Source organism: Taudactylus pleione, unplaced genomic scaffold (assembly GCF_031769625.1).
Source record: "Taudactylus pleione unplaced genomic scaffold, aTauple2 ptg001167l, whole genome shotgun sequence".
Taxonomy (NCBI): domain Eukaryota; kingdom Metazoa; phylum Chordata; class Amphibia; order Anura; family Myobatrachidae; genus Taudactylus; species Taudactylus pleione.
The window spans coordinates 465,834-482,953 of record NW_028285568.1 but is presented as its reverse complement, the minus strand read 5'-3'; the positions used below and the strand labels follow the sequence as shown (position 1 = coordinate 482,953).

The window sequence follows — 17,120 nt, the reverse complement described above, 5'->3', positions numbered from 1 at the left end:
GGAGATAGAGCGTTATACTGCACCCATTTTTACTATCCTGCAAGTCATGTGCTGCAGGTGTTAGTGCGGAGGATTTGACTCATAAAGGGTTCTGTATGTGGCGTCATCTGGTGCTGGCCTCTTTCACGACCCCCTTGGGCGGTTTGTTTTCTCGGGATCCTCTCAATTGCGGATCGCCGGGCGGGCCCCATTGTTGTACCTCACTTGGGGTTACTTCACCATACTGCCCTTTTCATCTCAGGGTATCTCGCAGCTTCTTGCACTCTTCCCCTGTGACACAGACTACCGCTCCCTGCAGGGGTTTTTCGCAGTATATGAATTCCCCCTGGTGCCACAATAGTCTGTCATTCCCCTTGCAGGGATTACCACAACAGCCACCCTGGGTGGATGTCGTTTTCTACGAAACGCTAATTGGCGTGGTTGACGCCCTGTGGTTACTTCCCAGTTGGCTCTGCCGTGAACTGGATACTGTTTGGGGCTCTTTCCCTCTTACACGGGGGGAAGCCTATTTCAGGTATTATTATCCCTGCTTTAGGGCTGGTAGCAGGTCCATTCTGGTTAGAGTGAATGTTGACCTGCACCTGTATCATACACCCTCAGTATTGCGTGCCTTCGGGTTCCCTGTTGCTGACTAGCGGGTGGATCGCATAGCGGGACTCTGGCTGTTGCCAGATAGGAGGTGTTACAACAGTGTTTGGCCTCCTGTCCCAAATTCCCTGAGGGTCATCACGAGCCCCTCCTGGGGTGGATGGGCGTGTTACTCGTCTGATTACAGACGTTACTACGCCTCCCATTCCTGCGTGGTCGGATTCTTCGGATCCGTAGGTGGTAACTCTGCCTGAAATCAGTATACTTGCTTTCAGGAGTTGTTACCCATCCTACCATGGCTATAGCATGGTTGGTTAATACTATTGCATATTGGGTTGATGCATTTGTAACGTTTTTTCCCCTCCAACACGTCGGGGGTTCAAATGTATTTGGTCGCTCACGTAATATATGCAGTTGTCATAGGTGGAAATGCCTATATTGGATACCAGTCTCCTAACTTTCAGAGTTCCGGCTGCGACTGTATCCTCCGTAATACCCTATGGCTGCGCTCTGGGAATGCAGAGGTGCAGATACCATCTTTAGGGTTGATATTGTTTGGTCCTGACCTTGACAACATTGTAGTAACATTGGCAGTATTACTAACGACAAGTTTACCGCTTTCAGCTATGCCCACTACAAGGCCTCAGACTAAGTCTGTTAAGTCTTTTTTGTCCTCTGGGTCAGCCTAAAGGTCTGTTTCTTCGTAGACTGTCGGCATCTACAAGGGCCGACATATCCAGTACCGAGCAGGCCTGGACTGCCAGCCGATCCTGCTTCTGAACCTACGGATATCTCTTCAGCCTGACGGGACAGGCCTACAACTGGGAGATACCGATTTTCTCAGTTCGCCCGGTACTAGTGTCAAGTTGCCGCGGCTACGTGGGTAGGAGGGTACGCCCTCTTTGCTCAGGCGGCCTCTTTACAAGGGCCTTACAGATCCAGAAAGCTATGCAGTTGTTGCGGTAAGCGGAGCTAATTAGGCCATCCCCACTATCTCAGTGAGGGACTGGTTGTTCTGCTTTCTTTCTGGTGCGGTGGCTGAATGGTCCTCTTTGGCCTATTCTCTGTCTCAATTCCCTGAACCAGTTCCTAAAGCTACCTGGGCTCAGGAGGAAATCCCTATGCTCCATCATACGATGTTTGGAACCTGGGGACTTTAGGGTATCACTGGATATACAGGACGCGTGCCTACGGGTACTTACAGAGACCTTTCCTCAGCATGGGCTGAGGTTTGCTGTATCACAGCAACACTTACAATTTTTCGGGCTCTGCCTGTTGGGACTGTCCTCAGCCCCACAGGGGTTTACCAGCGTTTTGGATTTTCTGACAGTTCTTCTGTTCAGTATATCCCAATGCTCCTGTACCTGGACGGCCTCCTGCTCTTAGCGGGATCACCGGGGTACTTTACGGCCAGGTCTGGATGACTGTGGCTTCTTCAGGGTGCAGACGTTTAATCAACGGGGAAAAAGTCCTCCCTGCATCCCTCTCTGGGTATTCTTCATCTAGGATCCCTGCTGGATTCTCAGAATCTGAGAATTCTTCTGGAGTAAGACGGAATCTCCACTCTTCCATTAGGAGTACATGGTTGTCTGCGCAGTCGACAGATGTCTTTACACTCTGGGATGCATGGTGGAATGGGCTCAGTTCCATTCCAGGCCTTTCCATAATTGGCTCATCTCCAGATGGAACGAGTTTTTTCTGTCGGATAACTGTTCAAACGATGATGCTCTCTCCGGAGGCAAGTCGGTCCCTGTCCGGGTGGCTATGGCCATCTCGTCCAGGGTTTTCTTTGCTATGGATTCCACCCTGTCAATTAACTTACTCTGGCATAACTCTTGTTTCCCGGTGAACCTGAAAAGGTTCAGTCCGACAGGGTCAGGACAGTGGCTTCCTTTTTAGCAACACTGTTCGTTGGGTGGCAATGACAGGTATGTCACATATTCGGACATAGTCCGAGGGTCTCCTCCCGACCATCTCGGCAGCGTTCATTTCAGGAGCTCTCCATTGGGAAGCGGGAGTCCTCAGCCGTCACGACGTGCATCCCGGGGACTAGTCTCTTCCCCAAGAGAGGTTTCATCTCCTGGTGACCCTCATGGCCTTCTGACTTTATCACACTATGGTGTTACAGTCCAGCTCTGGGGATTCTGAAGCAACCTTCAGCGACTCTTTGTCGGTGAAGTGGTCCTTCCACTTTGTGTACCTGTGTTCTCCGGTCTCCCTTCTTCCTCGAGGTCTTTGGAAGTGTTTTCAATCGAGACGGAGATGCTTTCCTGCTGGTGGCTCCTGATTGCCCCAGATGTCAGGGGTACTTGGATCTTCGGAGTCTCTACATCGATACTCCATCCCTGATGCTTCACTGCCCGGACCTGTTGTCTCAGGGTCCTTGGTTTTGCCTTGGACCTGGGTCGTTTGTCTTTGACTGTGTCCTTACAGTGGTCTTACGGCTTCCCTGGCTTTGTCATCGTTTGAATGATTAGAGCACATGGATCAGCTTTTGCTGGGACCTACCACAAACTGTGGCAGCCATAAATCTTATGGTATTGTACCTGTCGATACAATCCTCCGGTGTCCAGGATTTCCAGATATTCTGGCATTCCTTCCGGCTGCCTTGGGTTTCACACTTGGCCTGGTCTTCCTGACAGTGCGGATCTCTACACTGTCAGTATGGTTAAGATATGGAATTGCTCCACTCTGGTATCCAGTTCATCCTTTGGAGTGTTTTCTTGATTATGCCTCCATTTGTCCTCCCTAGGGACTCCTTGGGAGTAAGTAGTGGTTCTTCGTTACCTCCGGGGACAGTCAATGGAACCGCTGGTTGTGATAGCCATTACATGGTCTATTGCTTAGGCTCTCTCTTTCTCTCAGGGTGTTTATATCAACCAGGAGAGTGTCTGAATTGGGAGCGTTCTCATGTGGCTCCCTCTTCTGGAGGGCATCATGTCAGGGTGTGAGTTGCTCTCGCCCTGTGTTTCTTCTTAGTGGTTTTCAGGTTCCATATTATTCTGGAACTTATGGTACGGCCATTCTGTCCCCAGTCCTCTCGGCTGGTGTGGCCTCATTGACTGTGGTCTGGCCTCTTTGGATTTATGTGATCCGTTCAGGTTCCTTACGGAAATCGGACTCCTTATTGGTGGTTTGAGATTTCTGGTTTTCACAGGAAAGGATGGCCGGCCTATAACCAAATGTTGGCTGGATGGCCTCGTAGGTCTTCCTCAGGGGCCTACCCATGGGTAGGCCTTCCTGTTGTTGATGCTTGTTTTTTCTCGGGCCATGTGACCCTCGTGTGCGGCTCGCTGTGGCGCCTCGGCTGTTTTGCCTTACTAGGTGGCCACGTGGTCTTCTGTCCACACCTTTTTAAGGTTCTAGGCATTGGTTTCCTTTGCCTCTCAGGATGCTTCCTTTTTGGCGACGGATTCTCCTCTCAGCACAGGAGCGTCCCCACCCTTGGTTGAACTGCTTTGGGACATCCCCAAGGTCAACCCTGTGGACCCCCTATGGACCCTGAAGTAGAAAACAAGAGATATGGTAAGAACTTACCTTTGTTATCTCTGTTTCTACGAAGTCCATAGGGTCCACAGGGCGCCCGCCCTGACACACCTGGCTTCATATGGGCTGTGTGGCTGGTCACCGGTTTTCCGTCTCCCATTTCTGTGAGTATGGTTATTGAGTGTTCCAGTTTTCTCTCTCTTTTTCTCTCCTCCTCCGGCCTTTGGCTACTTACAAACTGAGGTGCCTCTGGCTTGGGGGTGGGGTTATAGGGAGAGTGGACCCAGTGCATCCTGGGAGCTAAAAGCTTTAACTGCGTGGTGCCCGGATTTGGTTCCCAACCTATACCCCAAGGTCAACCCTGTGGACCCTATGGACTTCGTAGAAATAGAGATAACAAAGGTAAGTTCTTACCATATCTCTTGTTATTGTCCTGTTTTTGTGCCCTTCCGACCCCCAAACAATGGTCGATGCGTGGGCACAGATGATCGATATCGACCATCGTCCGTGCATGCAGGCCAACCTGGTCGATAACGACCATTCATGTGTTCTCCCAAACCTTAATCCCATTGAGAACTTGTGGTCAATCCTCAAGAGACGGGTGGACAAACAAAATCCCTCAAATTCTTACAAACTCCAAGCATTAATTAGGTAAGAATGGGCGGCCATCAGTCAGTATGTGGCCCAGAAGTTGATTGACAGCATGCCAGGGCGAATTGCAGAGGTCTTGACAAAGAAGGGTCAACACTGCAAATATTGACTTTTTGCATAAACTTGTAATCTCACAATTTTTGGCCATGGCTGTAGATGAAAGGAAAATAAGGAGAAGCACAAGAGGGTAGAGGGCCCTGCTCGTAAGAGCTTACATTCTAAAGGTACAAATCATTGTATTCAGCCATTATTTCTGGTGCTTATTATGATATGAATGTCACAGGAAGGGAGTGTGCGGATCTCTGGGAAGCAGATTCTTGTGTTACTTGGAAACACTGCTGCATGTGACACAGGACCTAAAACTGACCCCCAAATGGCCCACCTAACTTCCCGAAACATAATTGATATGGCTTAGGCCATGTCTTCAATGCAATCAGGGCTGTTATCACAAAATTGTAACGATCCGGAGTGTGGAAACACACTATTTACCTATGCCAGGCCTGGCCAACCTGTGGCTCTCCAGTTAATGTGAAACTACACATCCCAGCATGCCCTGCCACAGTTTTAGCATTCCCTAATAGCAAAACTGAAGCAGTGCATGCTGGGACTTGTAATTTTACAACAGCTGGAGAGCCACAGGTTGGCCAGGCCGGACCTATGCGGTGTCTATCCTGTCTGTCCTGATCCTGGCTCTCGCGCTGCTTCCAGACGGCTGCTGGGCATAGGCATTGTACTCCACGTCCCTATACTTCAGGCAGGCTTCTGTCTCCTGTCAGCATGCAGGCCGTATGCCGGCCTTCCCTCCAGAACCGGGTCATGGGCGCGGCCATCTTGGACTCTGTCACATGAGTGCAGTCATCCACTCAGAGCATGGTCTTCTGACTGCACTGACCTATCATTCGGAGTCCAGCCCTATAAATTCTTTCCTCGGACTGAACTCCTCTGCCAGTACAACGTCGCTTCCTCTGAAGTAACAGCTCCTGTGCTGAGCTCCCTCCATTGCTATTCTGAATGGCGCAGTCCGTCCTAATCGAAATCAACTCCACCATCGATTGTTGCAGTCCGGATTTGCTATTGGGAGTTATTCTCCTTTCTTCAGCTGCAGTCTGGACTTTGGGAAATATCTCTCCAAATTTGACCATTGGAGTTTGGTTACTATCATTGGGAATTATCTCTCAATCAACATCAATTCATATCAACATCGGTTCCAACCGATCATCTCTAATCAAGTCATTGATTTCTACCAATGTCTGTTCCTATCGACTATCTCTAATAAACTAATCAGCAATTCCTTTCAAGTTCCAACATCGTTTCTTACCGATCATCGTTAATAAAGTTATCATCAATTCCTATCAAGCATTCACCTCGCTTCTCATCAACCATCAATATCAAGTTCTACCATTGGTCACTATCCAGTACCAACATCGGTCCTTACCGATTGTCTGTGCTGATCCAGTATAGTCTTTGTGGCCGGAGGCCGACCACACGTGATTAAAATGGCTGCCAAGGCATAGAGGGTATTAACCCTTATGCCGTTGCGCCATTTTTAAAAGGACAGTGTAAAAGCACACTGCACATGGTTTATAATAAACTGTATTAAAGTATATATGTATTGCTGTAATGCACTGCAGCTGATCTGCAATGCATTAGTGCATGAAGCAACGTATATTTAATAGGCTATGCACTATATGGTCTTAATGTATATTTTGTAGAGAAAATGCACCTCTTGAATATATGCCTGTGTCTGCAGAAACTAGCAGGAGGTCTGATGATTAGGAAGACCTGTTGTGGTCAGTGACCTCTGGCTGGAAGGTTACTGTGTGAAGGTGTGAATGGTGTCATATAGCCAAACCCTTCAGCTACAGAACTTCCTTTTGAAAAGACAATTTGTTTTTAAGAAGATCCTTTTGGATGCCACTTCTAAAAGCTGAATGTGTTAAGGTTGGAAATGCCAAACTGATTGATAAGGAATCAGGATGAATGTCATTTACTATTTCCTGGGAAATGTTATATCAACATTTTAGGAGATAGTATAATGTATGATAAATCAGTTTGTGTTGGTGGATTAGGAAGGAGGATATTGAGTGACTCCTTTGAAATGTAATATGTTGTTAATTTATGTTTTCTGAGAGAGCCTGATTGGCTAGAGGGAACACAGGGTGGATTTGCCCCCCTGTGATGTTGTGTGTAAGTATGACATAAAAAGAGGGACTGTGAGCCCTGTGTGTGGTACAACCCTGTAACTTCTTTGAGGAGAAGAGCTGCTGATAAGATTCCTGTATGTGGTACATCTTTGAAAATCCTTTGTGGAGAATTGCTGTTTGATTTCTGTGTGATATTTCCCTTCAGACGGAAGGTTGAGTCTTCTTTAAGACTTTGAGCAAATAAACACCGTTTGCCTTTACTTCAATTGCCTCAATCTTGCGACCAACAGAATTGCACAAAACGCTATTCCATTCTCCTGCTGTTCTGGGTAAGAGCTCCGTGTCTCTAAGTTCAAGCCCTCTGCCAGCTACCGTGCAGACCTGGTCCATTGTGAGGGATCAGGTGGGAACAGCCGACACCAATCGGGGGTGTGGCCGCAGCTAGTCAAACGCATACGCAGCAGAAGCGGTTCCAGGTGCCGACGTAGGAGCCTGAGGGTACCTAAAAAGCGGTTCCAAACGCCGATGGTAGAGTTTGGTGGTGGCAGCATCGTTACGCACCCACGGCGCAGTGGGCGGAGTCAGTGACAGGCGTCACTGACGGTGAGTGGGAGTCCAAAAGCGCTAACCCGTGACCAGGGCCGGCCTAGGCGAAAGGCGTCCGGTCACATCCTTCTATGGACTTTTTCTATTAATATCAAGTCATGTACTCTTGTGAACTATTATCATTGTCTAGTGGTTCCTTCATCGGTTCCTCCTGACATCAGTCATCACATCTACCTCCTGTTCCTCTATAAGAGAGACCTGGGTCCAGCCACCGAGGTTTGTGCATTCCTCTTCAGTTACCCACGCCTGCTCCCAGTCAGATCTAACCGCAGGTGTGTCAAATATTGGAACCCTCTCACCCTCTAAGGTTTGCTTTCATTTTGACACTGTAACCCAGGGGACATTTTACTTTTGCCTTAGCTTGTTCTCCAACCATTGAATGGTTCCCTTGGCTTGAATACACTAAGGACGGAGAAGGCAGCCCTCCTTCACGACTATGCTGTCATGTCATTTTGAGTATTGTTTTATCTACATGTACCTAGGGTGTGCGTAAATGTAGAACAATGTTTTCCTTCCACCTTGTACCCATCCCATGCTCCCTCTTATATTCTATGTAACCGTTTACTTGCTTTTTTACAAAACCCTTCCAATAAAATGTAATTTTATTATATTGATGTAAAAAAAAAAAAGTGTGAGATCTAGTGGAAGGAGCAGGGTTCTCTGTTCTAAAGTAGTGATGTGTGAGGCTCCTGTCACACTGATGTCTCAGTATGTAACAATGCTCATAGATACAACTCTTCTGTATACATTTTGTATTGTCTTATAACTAGGCAAATGACCCATGTGCCACCTTGTTCAGCAGCAACTTTGGACATCATAATTGAAACGTAATTTGCATGTTATTAAATAACTTAAATAATTACAATTGGGTTCCGAGTAGTCACAGCTAGCAGATGTGAAGCCCTCAATGAGCTATAAACCATATGACACTTAGCCTGCCTCTGCTTAAGAACACCAATCTTCGCACTAATCACAGTACATATAAAAGGTATATCATTTTTCATAACCTGTACCTTTCAGCTCAAGCTTGGGAGAACATGCTGAGTGCGTCAGTCCAGAGCCCAAATCCCAACAACCCTGCGGAGTACTGCTCTACAATTCCCCCCATGCAGCAAGCCCAGGCTTCTGGGGCCCTCAGCTCCCCTCCTCCTACTGTTATGGTGCCTGTGGGTGTCCTCAAACATCCGGGAACTGAAGGTGAGGCCATTGGTTGTTCTAAGTTTACAGTTCTGTTATATTTTTACATATTAAAGCTTTAGATATTAGAGTGAGTTAAGGTTATTTTATATTTAGATATGCAGCAGCTGATTTATTGCCCATGGATATTAGACTGTTTTTGTTACATTCCTCCTGCCCTTGTTATATTGCTGCCTTCCACTGAAGTGTGTCCCTCAGACTTCTTGAGCATTCCATTCTCTCTCCAGACGCATTATGCTGCTGTGTGTAATGTTACACTAGGAACTCCGAAGAGTACTCTCTGGCCCAGGAAAATATCTTCATTATGTGTCTTAGACTTATTTATTAAGCCCCATGGATACAAATGCATTAATTAACCCAAACAAAATAGGTGTCAGTAAGGGCCTTGTGTAAACCATAGAGGCAATAGATCATGGGACCAATTTTTACATTATTATTATTAACCATTACATATGTTATACGCACATATTCCACAGCACTTTGCAGAGAATATTTTCGGTCATTGACTTCAGTCCCTGCCCCAGTGGCGCTTACAATCTACACATGCCACACACACCCATATAAACTCAGCACAGGACCTTGCTGGGAATCAAACCTAAACCCAAAGTTGTTTGTATGCGTAATTACGACTGTTTTTTTTTTTTTATATCAATAGGGGACACTGGAAACAGAGGGAGCTGCAGGAGACCTGGGCACCAAAGAGTTAGCTACTTTTTGTACCCCATCCCCAGCCCAGGGAAGCCACTTTTTTCTTTGTTGCACGTGCCTGAAGCAGCCTGACTTGTTGTTTTAACTTTAATATTTTACTTTCACTTTTGTGCTGTCAGCATTACACATGCTCCATCACCCTGTTCTCGCGGCCGGTGCACTGGTGAGCTGGTCAGTGTCACCGACCACCTCCTACACAGGTGCTGGGAGCATCTGCGGCCTGATCAAGTAAAGAGGCTGACACTACCAGTAGATCTAGACAGTGGTGCCCAGTCTTCTCTAAGATACCAATAGACCACCAGGGATCTGGACTGCAATAGCGCGCCATTATGGTGCTGCAGGTCCCTGGGGTCAGCCAGAAGGGGGTGGAGCTTTGCGCTGTTCTTTCCTCCCCCACGTTTTTTGTGGGACCCTGCCATAGACTACCCACCATAGGCTCCTCTCTCCTCCCTCTCCCAAATGCTGAGCAGCCGTCTTGCCTCACAGCGCTGCCTGCTTGTACAGAGAGAGAGAGGACTCCAGTCCCTGATGCGTTAGATTTTTCCGACAGCGCAGAGTCTCTATTCACTTGTGTATGCGGGTTGTGGGAAAGCTGGTCTCCACCTTCAAATGTGGTGGAATATGCTCAGTTCCATTCCAGGCCCCTGCAACTGGAACTCCTGGGGAAATGGTCCAACTCAAGTCTCAGGGAGTGTGACACTCTTGTGGTGGCTCGAATCCTTCCACCTGGTCAAGGGTTGCTCTTTTCTGATACAGGATAGGGTGGTTCTCACCATAGATGCAAGCCTCCGTGGTTGGGTGCCATGACCGGACGTCACACATTCCAGGGGTGTTGGTCAGATTGGGAAGCGACCCTACCAGTCAACATCCTGGAACTTTGGGCACTTTTCCCACTCGCTTTGCCAAGCACGACCCTTCCTTCAGCACAAAGTGGTGAAGGTACAGTCAGACAATGTGACCATGGTTGCTTAGATCAATCATTAGGGAGGTATCAAAAGTTGAGGTGCCATGCGGGAAGTCAGCCGCATCCTTCAGTGAGCGGAACGCTTACTACCAGCCATTTTGGCATTATACATTCCGGGAGTCCTGAATTGGGAGGCTGACTTCCTCAGCCGATAGGACGTTCACTCAGGAGAGTGGTCTCTTCACCCAGAAGTATTCTAGATGCTGGTCGTCGCTGGGGGTCACCCGGACATAGACTTGATAGCCTCACTGCACAACAAGCTTCCTCAAAACTGCTCCCGCACCAGAGATCCAGGAGCCTTTCTGGTGGACGCTCTCACGTCCCAGTGGAACTTCCCTTTTGTGTACATCTTTTCCCCGATCTCTCTGCTCCCGTGTGTCCTCAGCAGGTTGAAGCTACAGGGTGGCACCGCCATTCCAATTGTGCCAGACTGGCCACTGAGGGCTTAGTAAGCAGACCTGTACAGTCCATAACAGCCCCGTGGTGCCTACCTTTCAGGCCTGATCTTCTCTCTCAGGGCCCATGCCTTCACCCCGACCAAGCCCGTCTGACTTTAACAAGGTGGCTATTGAGACCTCGATAATGACGGCTAGAGGATTCTGGATTTTGGTTATCCGGACCATGCTCTGTGCCAGGAAGCCTTCCTCCACGAAGATCTATTACTGTGTTTGGCGGGCCTATTTCGAGTGGTGTTCTTTCTGTGGAAGGGATCACTTGGTTTTTCGCCTCTCCAGAATGTTATCTGGCCCTCTCTATCCTTTTCCAGCACAAGGTGGCCCATTTGCCAGCAAACAAACCTGTCTGCAGGGGGTCCTGCACATTCATCCTCCTTTTGTTTCCTCTGAAACTCTGTGGGACCTAGCCTTAGTGTTACAGGCTCTTTAGGAATCCCCCTTTAAACCACTGGCATCCATCAATCTCTTCATGTTTCGGACGCTACTGACTTGCGTCCTTCTCTGCTCACTCTAGACATGGTCCGGGCTCTCCGTACTTATGTCGACTGAACGCTGGACATTCGCAAGTCAGATTCTTTATTCGTCCTTTATGGCTTCAACAAGCGTGGCTAGCTGGCTTCTAAGCACTTTGAGCTGCTAGTTGCGACTTACTGTTTGCCAGGCCTATATTTTAGCAAACTGACCTTTTCTAACCTTTGTGCAAGCTCATTCCAGCAAGTCTGTGTGGAACTCTTCGGCTGCTCGCCGTGGTGCCTCTGCGGAGCAGCTCTGCAAGAGTGCGTACACCTTAGAAAAGTGACTTTCCTGGGCCGACTGGGTGTCCGCTGGAATGACATTGCGACCACCCGTACACACTGAAAGATGTAGCGCGATATATCATTCAGTGGCTGCATTTAGAAGCATGTCATTGTACACAATATCTTCTGATCAGAATGTTGTATACGGCTTGTGGGAGTGCGCAATTGGGCGTACACACTGGGCTATCCGCACAACATCGTTCCAATTTGCCTGGAAACAACATATGGTGCCGATATCTCTCTAGTGTGTACCTTCCCTAAGGCAGCCACGTGGTCCTCTGCATACACTTTCATCAGATTCTACAGCTTTGACATCATCATCTCGGCCAATGCAGATTTGGGGCGTCTGGTCCTAAGCCCAGCACAAGAGCGTTTCCTTCCTTACAAGGACAGCTTTGAGATGTCTTATGATTTCTAGTGTCCCCCATTCATGAAAGAGTAAGGGATATTTGTTCTTACCAGTAAAATCATTGGAGACACTGGATGTGTCATGCCCCTGGTGGGCTGGGGGATCTTGCGTGTAAGGCACTCTGTTCCGGGCAGTGTGTGTGTGTGTGTGTGTGTGTGTGTGTGCCTGGTTGTGTCTGTGTGTGTGTGTGCCTGGTTGTGTGTGTGTGCCTGGTTGTGTGTGTGTGTGCCTGGTTGTGTGTGTGTGTGTGCCTGGTTGTGTGTGTGTGTGTGCCGGTCGTCTCCTCTCCATTTCCTAGTCTTTGGGCTTAAGTATAACTGGGCTAGGGATGGGGTATAAGGATGGTTTCCAGTGTCTCCCATGGACTCAGGAAAAGATGTTACAGGTAAGAACAAATATCCCCCTTTTTAAGATTGATCTTTTGCACAAGGAATATGACTGGGCGAATGGCTCAGATGTGTACATGCACAGATAGACACATTTAGTGCTGTGCATGTAGAATAATGATGCATAATACAAATGTGACTAAACTGGTGCAAGGTCATCTGTATGGGAAACGCAGCTCTCACTCATGGGCCCTGTAATTGGCACCTCGTAATTGTATTTGGTTAAAAAAATGGATTTTATCCTGCAGAAAAGAGATAAATGACAAAATAATGAATAGTTTTTTCCCTCCTTTTTTAAATAGGGTCACAGTCCAGAGAGCAGAGGAGGGTCTGGTTTGCTGATGGGATCTTACCAAATGGAGAAGCCGCCGATGCAGGCAAAGTGAGCGCAGCTCCGGCGTCAGGAACCTTAACCGTATCACATGATGCCACTAAATCTAGCCCTAGCAACTCCCCACCTGCAGAGGTAAGATCTCAGAGCATGTACCATCCATAAGGACTTATAGAATATAACTAAATGCAAAAGTCATCACTAATCCACCCAGCTAGAAAAGCTTTGCTCTCATATGGACACATCTTCTCCTATATACTTTTCTCCTTATCGTAATAGTCCTATTCACATGGGAGTAACATAGCCCTAACTCTAGTGTGAACGGCTCATCAGGACACATTGCATAGTATCTGGTTACTTTGTATGGACATAAAATACCGTGTAACAGGAAGAATTACTATCTAATGTTATTAATGTCTTCATTTTCCGGTTTCCCTTACTGTGTAGTCACATCAGTGTACCATTTGGTATCTACGTTATTTCCATTTTTCTAGATTGTAACTCCAACAAATTGTTGATTGCTCCACACACTATACAGTTTTATGCTAACGGAGTATTGCTATTATTTTTATCCTTCCTCCATCTGGGGACAGTCTTTACCATAATAAATGTAATATTTTTGTAGTTTGATCTCCTCCTCTCCAACCCCTTCCTCAGTTTTTTTATTAAGTGCTGAAGGAGTAGGGTCAACACTAGGTTAAACACAGCTGCCGGGCATCAGTAGGAAGTGTATCCTGACCAGGACCACTCTGCCCAATAAAAGGGGGTCGGTTGGATTCCCTTGATATACAGCTACTGAAAGGGTCAGAGTAGTGAGTGGATGTAACTAGGGTTTACCCTTAACCCAAGCGGTAATGCACTGTGGTAAGGCTGACTGACCATCAGGCAGGCTGCAGGAAGATGCAGCACATGGTTCACTCCAACATGTAATAAGAGGACAGATTGATGATTGCTGTGAAGCTCCTCTTCTTCTGATGGACTCTACGTGGCTGGAAGTTTCTGACAAGCCCTATATTTTTCCATTTAGATATTTATGTATTTTCTCTGCATGTATGCTGTGTAAATTCTCAGTATAATACAGCGTTTTCTCCAGTTTTCTCCTTATTGTGATATTGCTAAAATGTCCGAAAAAGGATGTATGTCCAAGGCTAACCCAGGAAAAAGGATGCATGTCCAAGGCTAACCCAGGAAAAAGGATGCATGTCCAAGGCTAACCCTGGAAAAAGGATACATGTCCAAGGCTAACCCTGGAAAAAGGATACATGTCCAAGGCTAACCCTGGAAAAAGGATACATGTCCAAGGCTAACCCTGGAAAAAGGATGCATGTCCAAGGCTAACCCTGGAAAAAGGATGCATGTCCAAGGCTAACCTAGGAAAAAGGATGCATGTCCAAGGCTAACCCTGGAAAAAGGATACATGTCCAAGGCTAACCTAGGAAAAAGGATGCATGTCCAAGGCTAACCCAGGAAAAAGGATGCATGTCCAAGGCTAACCCAGGAAAAAGGATGCATGTCCAAGGCTAACCCAGGAAAAAGGATGCATGTCCAAGGCTAACCCTGGAAAAAGGATGCATGTCCAAGGCTAACCCTGGAAAAAGGATGCATGTCCAAGGCTAACCCTGGAAAAAGGATGCATGTCCAAGGCTAACCCTGGAAAAAGGATGCATGTCCAAGGCTAACCTAGGAAAAAGGATGTATGTCCAAGGCTAACCCAGGAAAAAGGATGCATGTCCAAGGCTAACCCAGGAAAAAGGATGCATGTCCAAGGCTAACCCAGGAAAAAGGATGCATGTCCAAGGCTAACCCAGGAAAAAGGATGCATGTCCAAGGCTAACCCAGGAAAAAGGATGCATGTCCAAGGCTAACCCAGGAAAAAGGATGCATGTCCAAGGCTAACCCAGGAAAAAGGATGCATGTCCAAGGCTAACCCTGGAAAAAGGATGCATGTCCAAGGCTAACCCAGGAAAAAGGATGCATGTCCAAGGCTAACCTAGGAAAAAGGATGTATGTCCAAGGCTAACCCTGGAAAAAGGATGCATGTCCAAGGCTAACCCTGGAAAAAGGAAAACTATGGAAGCAAAAAAAGATAAATAGAACAGCCACTTCCCAGCAATATAAAATGTAACTTTTATTATACCTTATAATATGGCTAGTAATGGCTATAAGATTAAAGACACAAACATGCTAACAATACACTTCCAGAAATGAGAAACCGCTCCTGCCGAAACACTTGTCATGAAGCCCACCCATGCGGGTGTGTGTATGGAGGGCCCCGCACCACAACCTCCTGTCCATAGGGAAGACATCTTTCAGGTACTTTCACTATGCTCTCATCAGCTGTGCACCTCAGACTGCACTGCACAGCATCAGGGGTCTGAAGGGTTTTCAGTGCTGACTGTAGAAACGGCTTCTTTTCTATATTTTGTCTATGCCACTACTAAGGACTCTCATGTACCTTTTGCTTTGCATGATGGGGGAAAGCAGATCCTCATTTGGGTAAGCACATGCTCTCTTTTTCTGACTTATTATATTCATATTGGAGTATCATTATTTTACTCTTATCCTCCCTAGGTAGGACTGAGGGACGCCTCAGCTGCTTATTGCCAAGTTTGTTTAAATTATTGGGCTGTATTCAAGTTCGTGGTGATATTTTTATCTGTGCGACCCACACCTTTACCTTTTACTATTTCACCTTCTCAAAGCACACCTTGTTTACTATAGGGGTATGTCTGCTTTATTACACATGACTTGTTATATTTCTTAATATACAATTGTACAGTGCCTTGCAAAAGTATTCAACCCCCGCCACCCCCCTTTGATTTTTTCATGTTTTGTTGCCTCACAACCTGGAATTCAAATGATTGTTTGAAGGTGTGCATCATTTCATTCACAGAACATGCCTACAACTGTGACGTTGTGTTTTTTTTTATATTGTGAATCAAACAACATTTAGGACAACATAACAGAAAACTTCAGCGTGCATAACTATTTACCCCCCCTAAAGTCAGTACTTTGTCGAGCCACCTTTTGCGGCAATTACAGCTGCAAGTCGCTTTGGATAAATCCCTATGAGCTTGCCACATCTTGCCCCTAGGATGTTTGCCCATTCCTCAAGGCAAAACTGCTCCAGCTCCTTCATGTTGGATGGTTTCCGCTTGTGAACAGCAATCTTCTAGTCTGACCACAGATTCTGAATTGGATTGAGATCTGGGCTTTGACTAGGCCATTCCAACACATTTAAATGTTTCCCCTTAAACCACTCGAGTGTTGCTTTAGCAGTAAGCTTCGAGTCATTGTCCTGCTGGAAGGTGAACCTCCGTCCAGTCTCAAATCACAGGCAGACTGAAACCGGTTTTGCTCAAGAATATCCCTGTATTTAGCACCATCCATCTTTCCCTCGACTCAAATCAGTTTCCCAGTCCCTGCTGCTGAAAAACATCCCCACAGCATGATGCTGCCACCTCCATGTTTCAATGTGGGGATGGTGTTCTTGGGGTGATGGGATGTGTTGGGTTTGCGCCAGACATAGCGTTTTACTTGGTGACCGAAAAGTAACATATTAGTCTCATCTGACCAGAGCACCTTCCTCCATACATTTGGGGAGTTGCCCACATGCCTTTTGGCAAACTCAAAACGTGTCATCTTATTTTTATCACTAAGTAATGGCTTTTTTCTGGCCACTCTCCCATAAAGCCCAGCTCTATGGAGTGTACGGCTTATTGTGGTCACATACACAGATACACCAGTCTCTGTTGTGGAACTCTGCAGCTCCTTCAGGGTTGCCTTTGGTCTCTGTGCTGCCTCTCTGACTATCTGATTAATGCCCTCCTTGCCCGGTCTGTGAGTTTTGGTGGGCGGCCCTCTCTTGGGAGGTTTGTTGTGGTACCATGTTCTTTCCATTTGATGATGATGGATTTGATGGTGCTCCGGGGGATCATCAAAGATTTGGATATTTTTTTTATAATCCAACCCAGAATTGTACTTCTCAACAACTTTGTCCCTGACTTGTTTGGAGAGCTCCTTGGTCTTCATGGTGTGATGCCTCTTGCTTAGTGGTGTTGCAGCCTCTGGGGCCTCTCAGGAAAGTTGTGTTTATACTGACAGATCATGTGACACTTAGATGTCACACAGGTGGACTTCATTTCACTAATTATGTGACTTCTGAAGGTAATTGGTTGTACCAGAACTTTTGAGGGGCTTCATAGCAAAGGGGGTGATTACATATGCACATGCCAATTTTCAGAATTTTATTTATAAAGATTCTTTATTATATAAATTTTTCTCATTTCACTTCACCAGATTAGACTATTTTGCGCAGATCCATTACATAAAATTCAGATTGAAAAATAAAAATAAATGACAGGTTGTAATGTAACAAAAAAGGTAAAAAGCCAAGGT

The 17,120-nt window shown here is 46.7% G+C and overlaps 1 protein-coding gene across 2 annotated transcripts in view; it reads left to right on the top strand.

Moving 5' to 3' along the window:
• Positions 1 to 17,120, top strand: part of ZFYVE9 (zinc finger FYVE-type containing 9) — a 235,230-nt gene that overhangs the window by 119,428 nt on the left and 98,682 nt on the right. For both annotated transcript variants that reach the window (XR_015874942.1, XM_088462252.1), the window contains exons 5-6: positions 8,496 to 8,672; positions 12,694 to 12,857. Coding sequence is in view for 1 of the 2 variants with exons in the window: in XM_088462252.1 (XP_088318378.1) it covers positions 8,496 to 8,672; positions 12,694 to 12,857 (341 nt within the window). In the remaining variant the exon portion in view is untranslated. The remainder of the gene's footprint in view (positions 1 to 8,495; positions 8,673 to 12,693; positions 12,858 to 17,120) is intronic.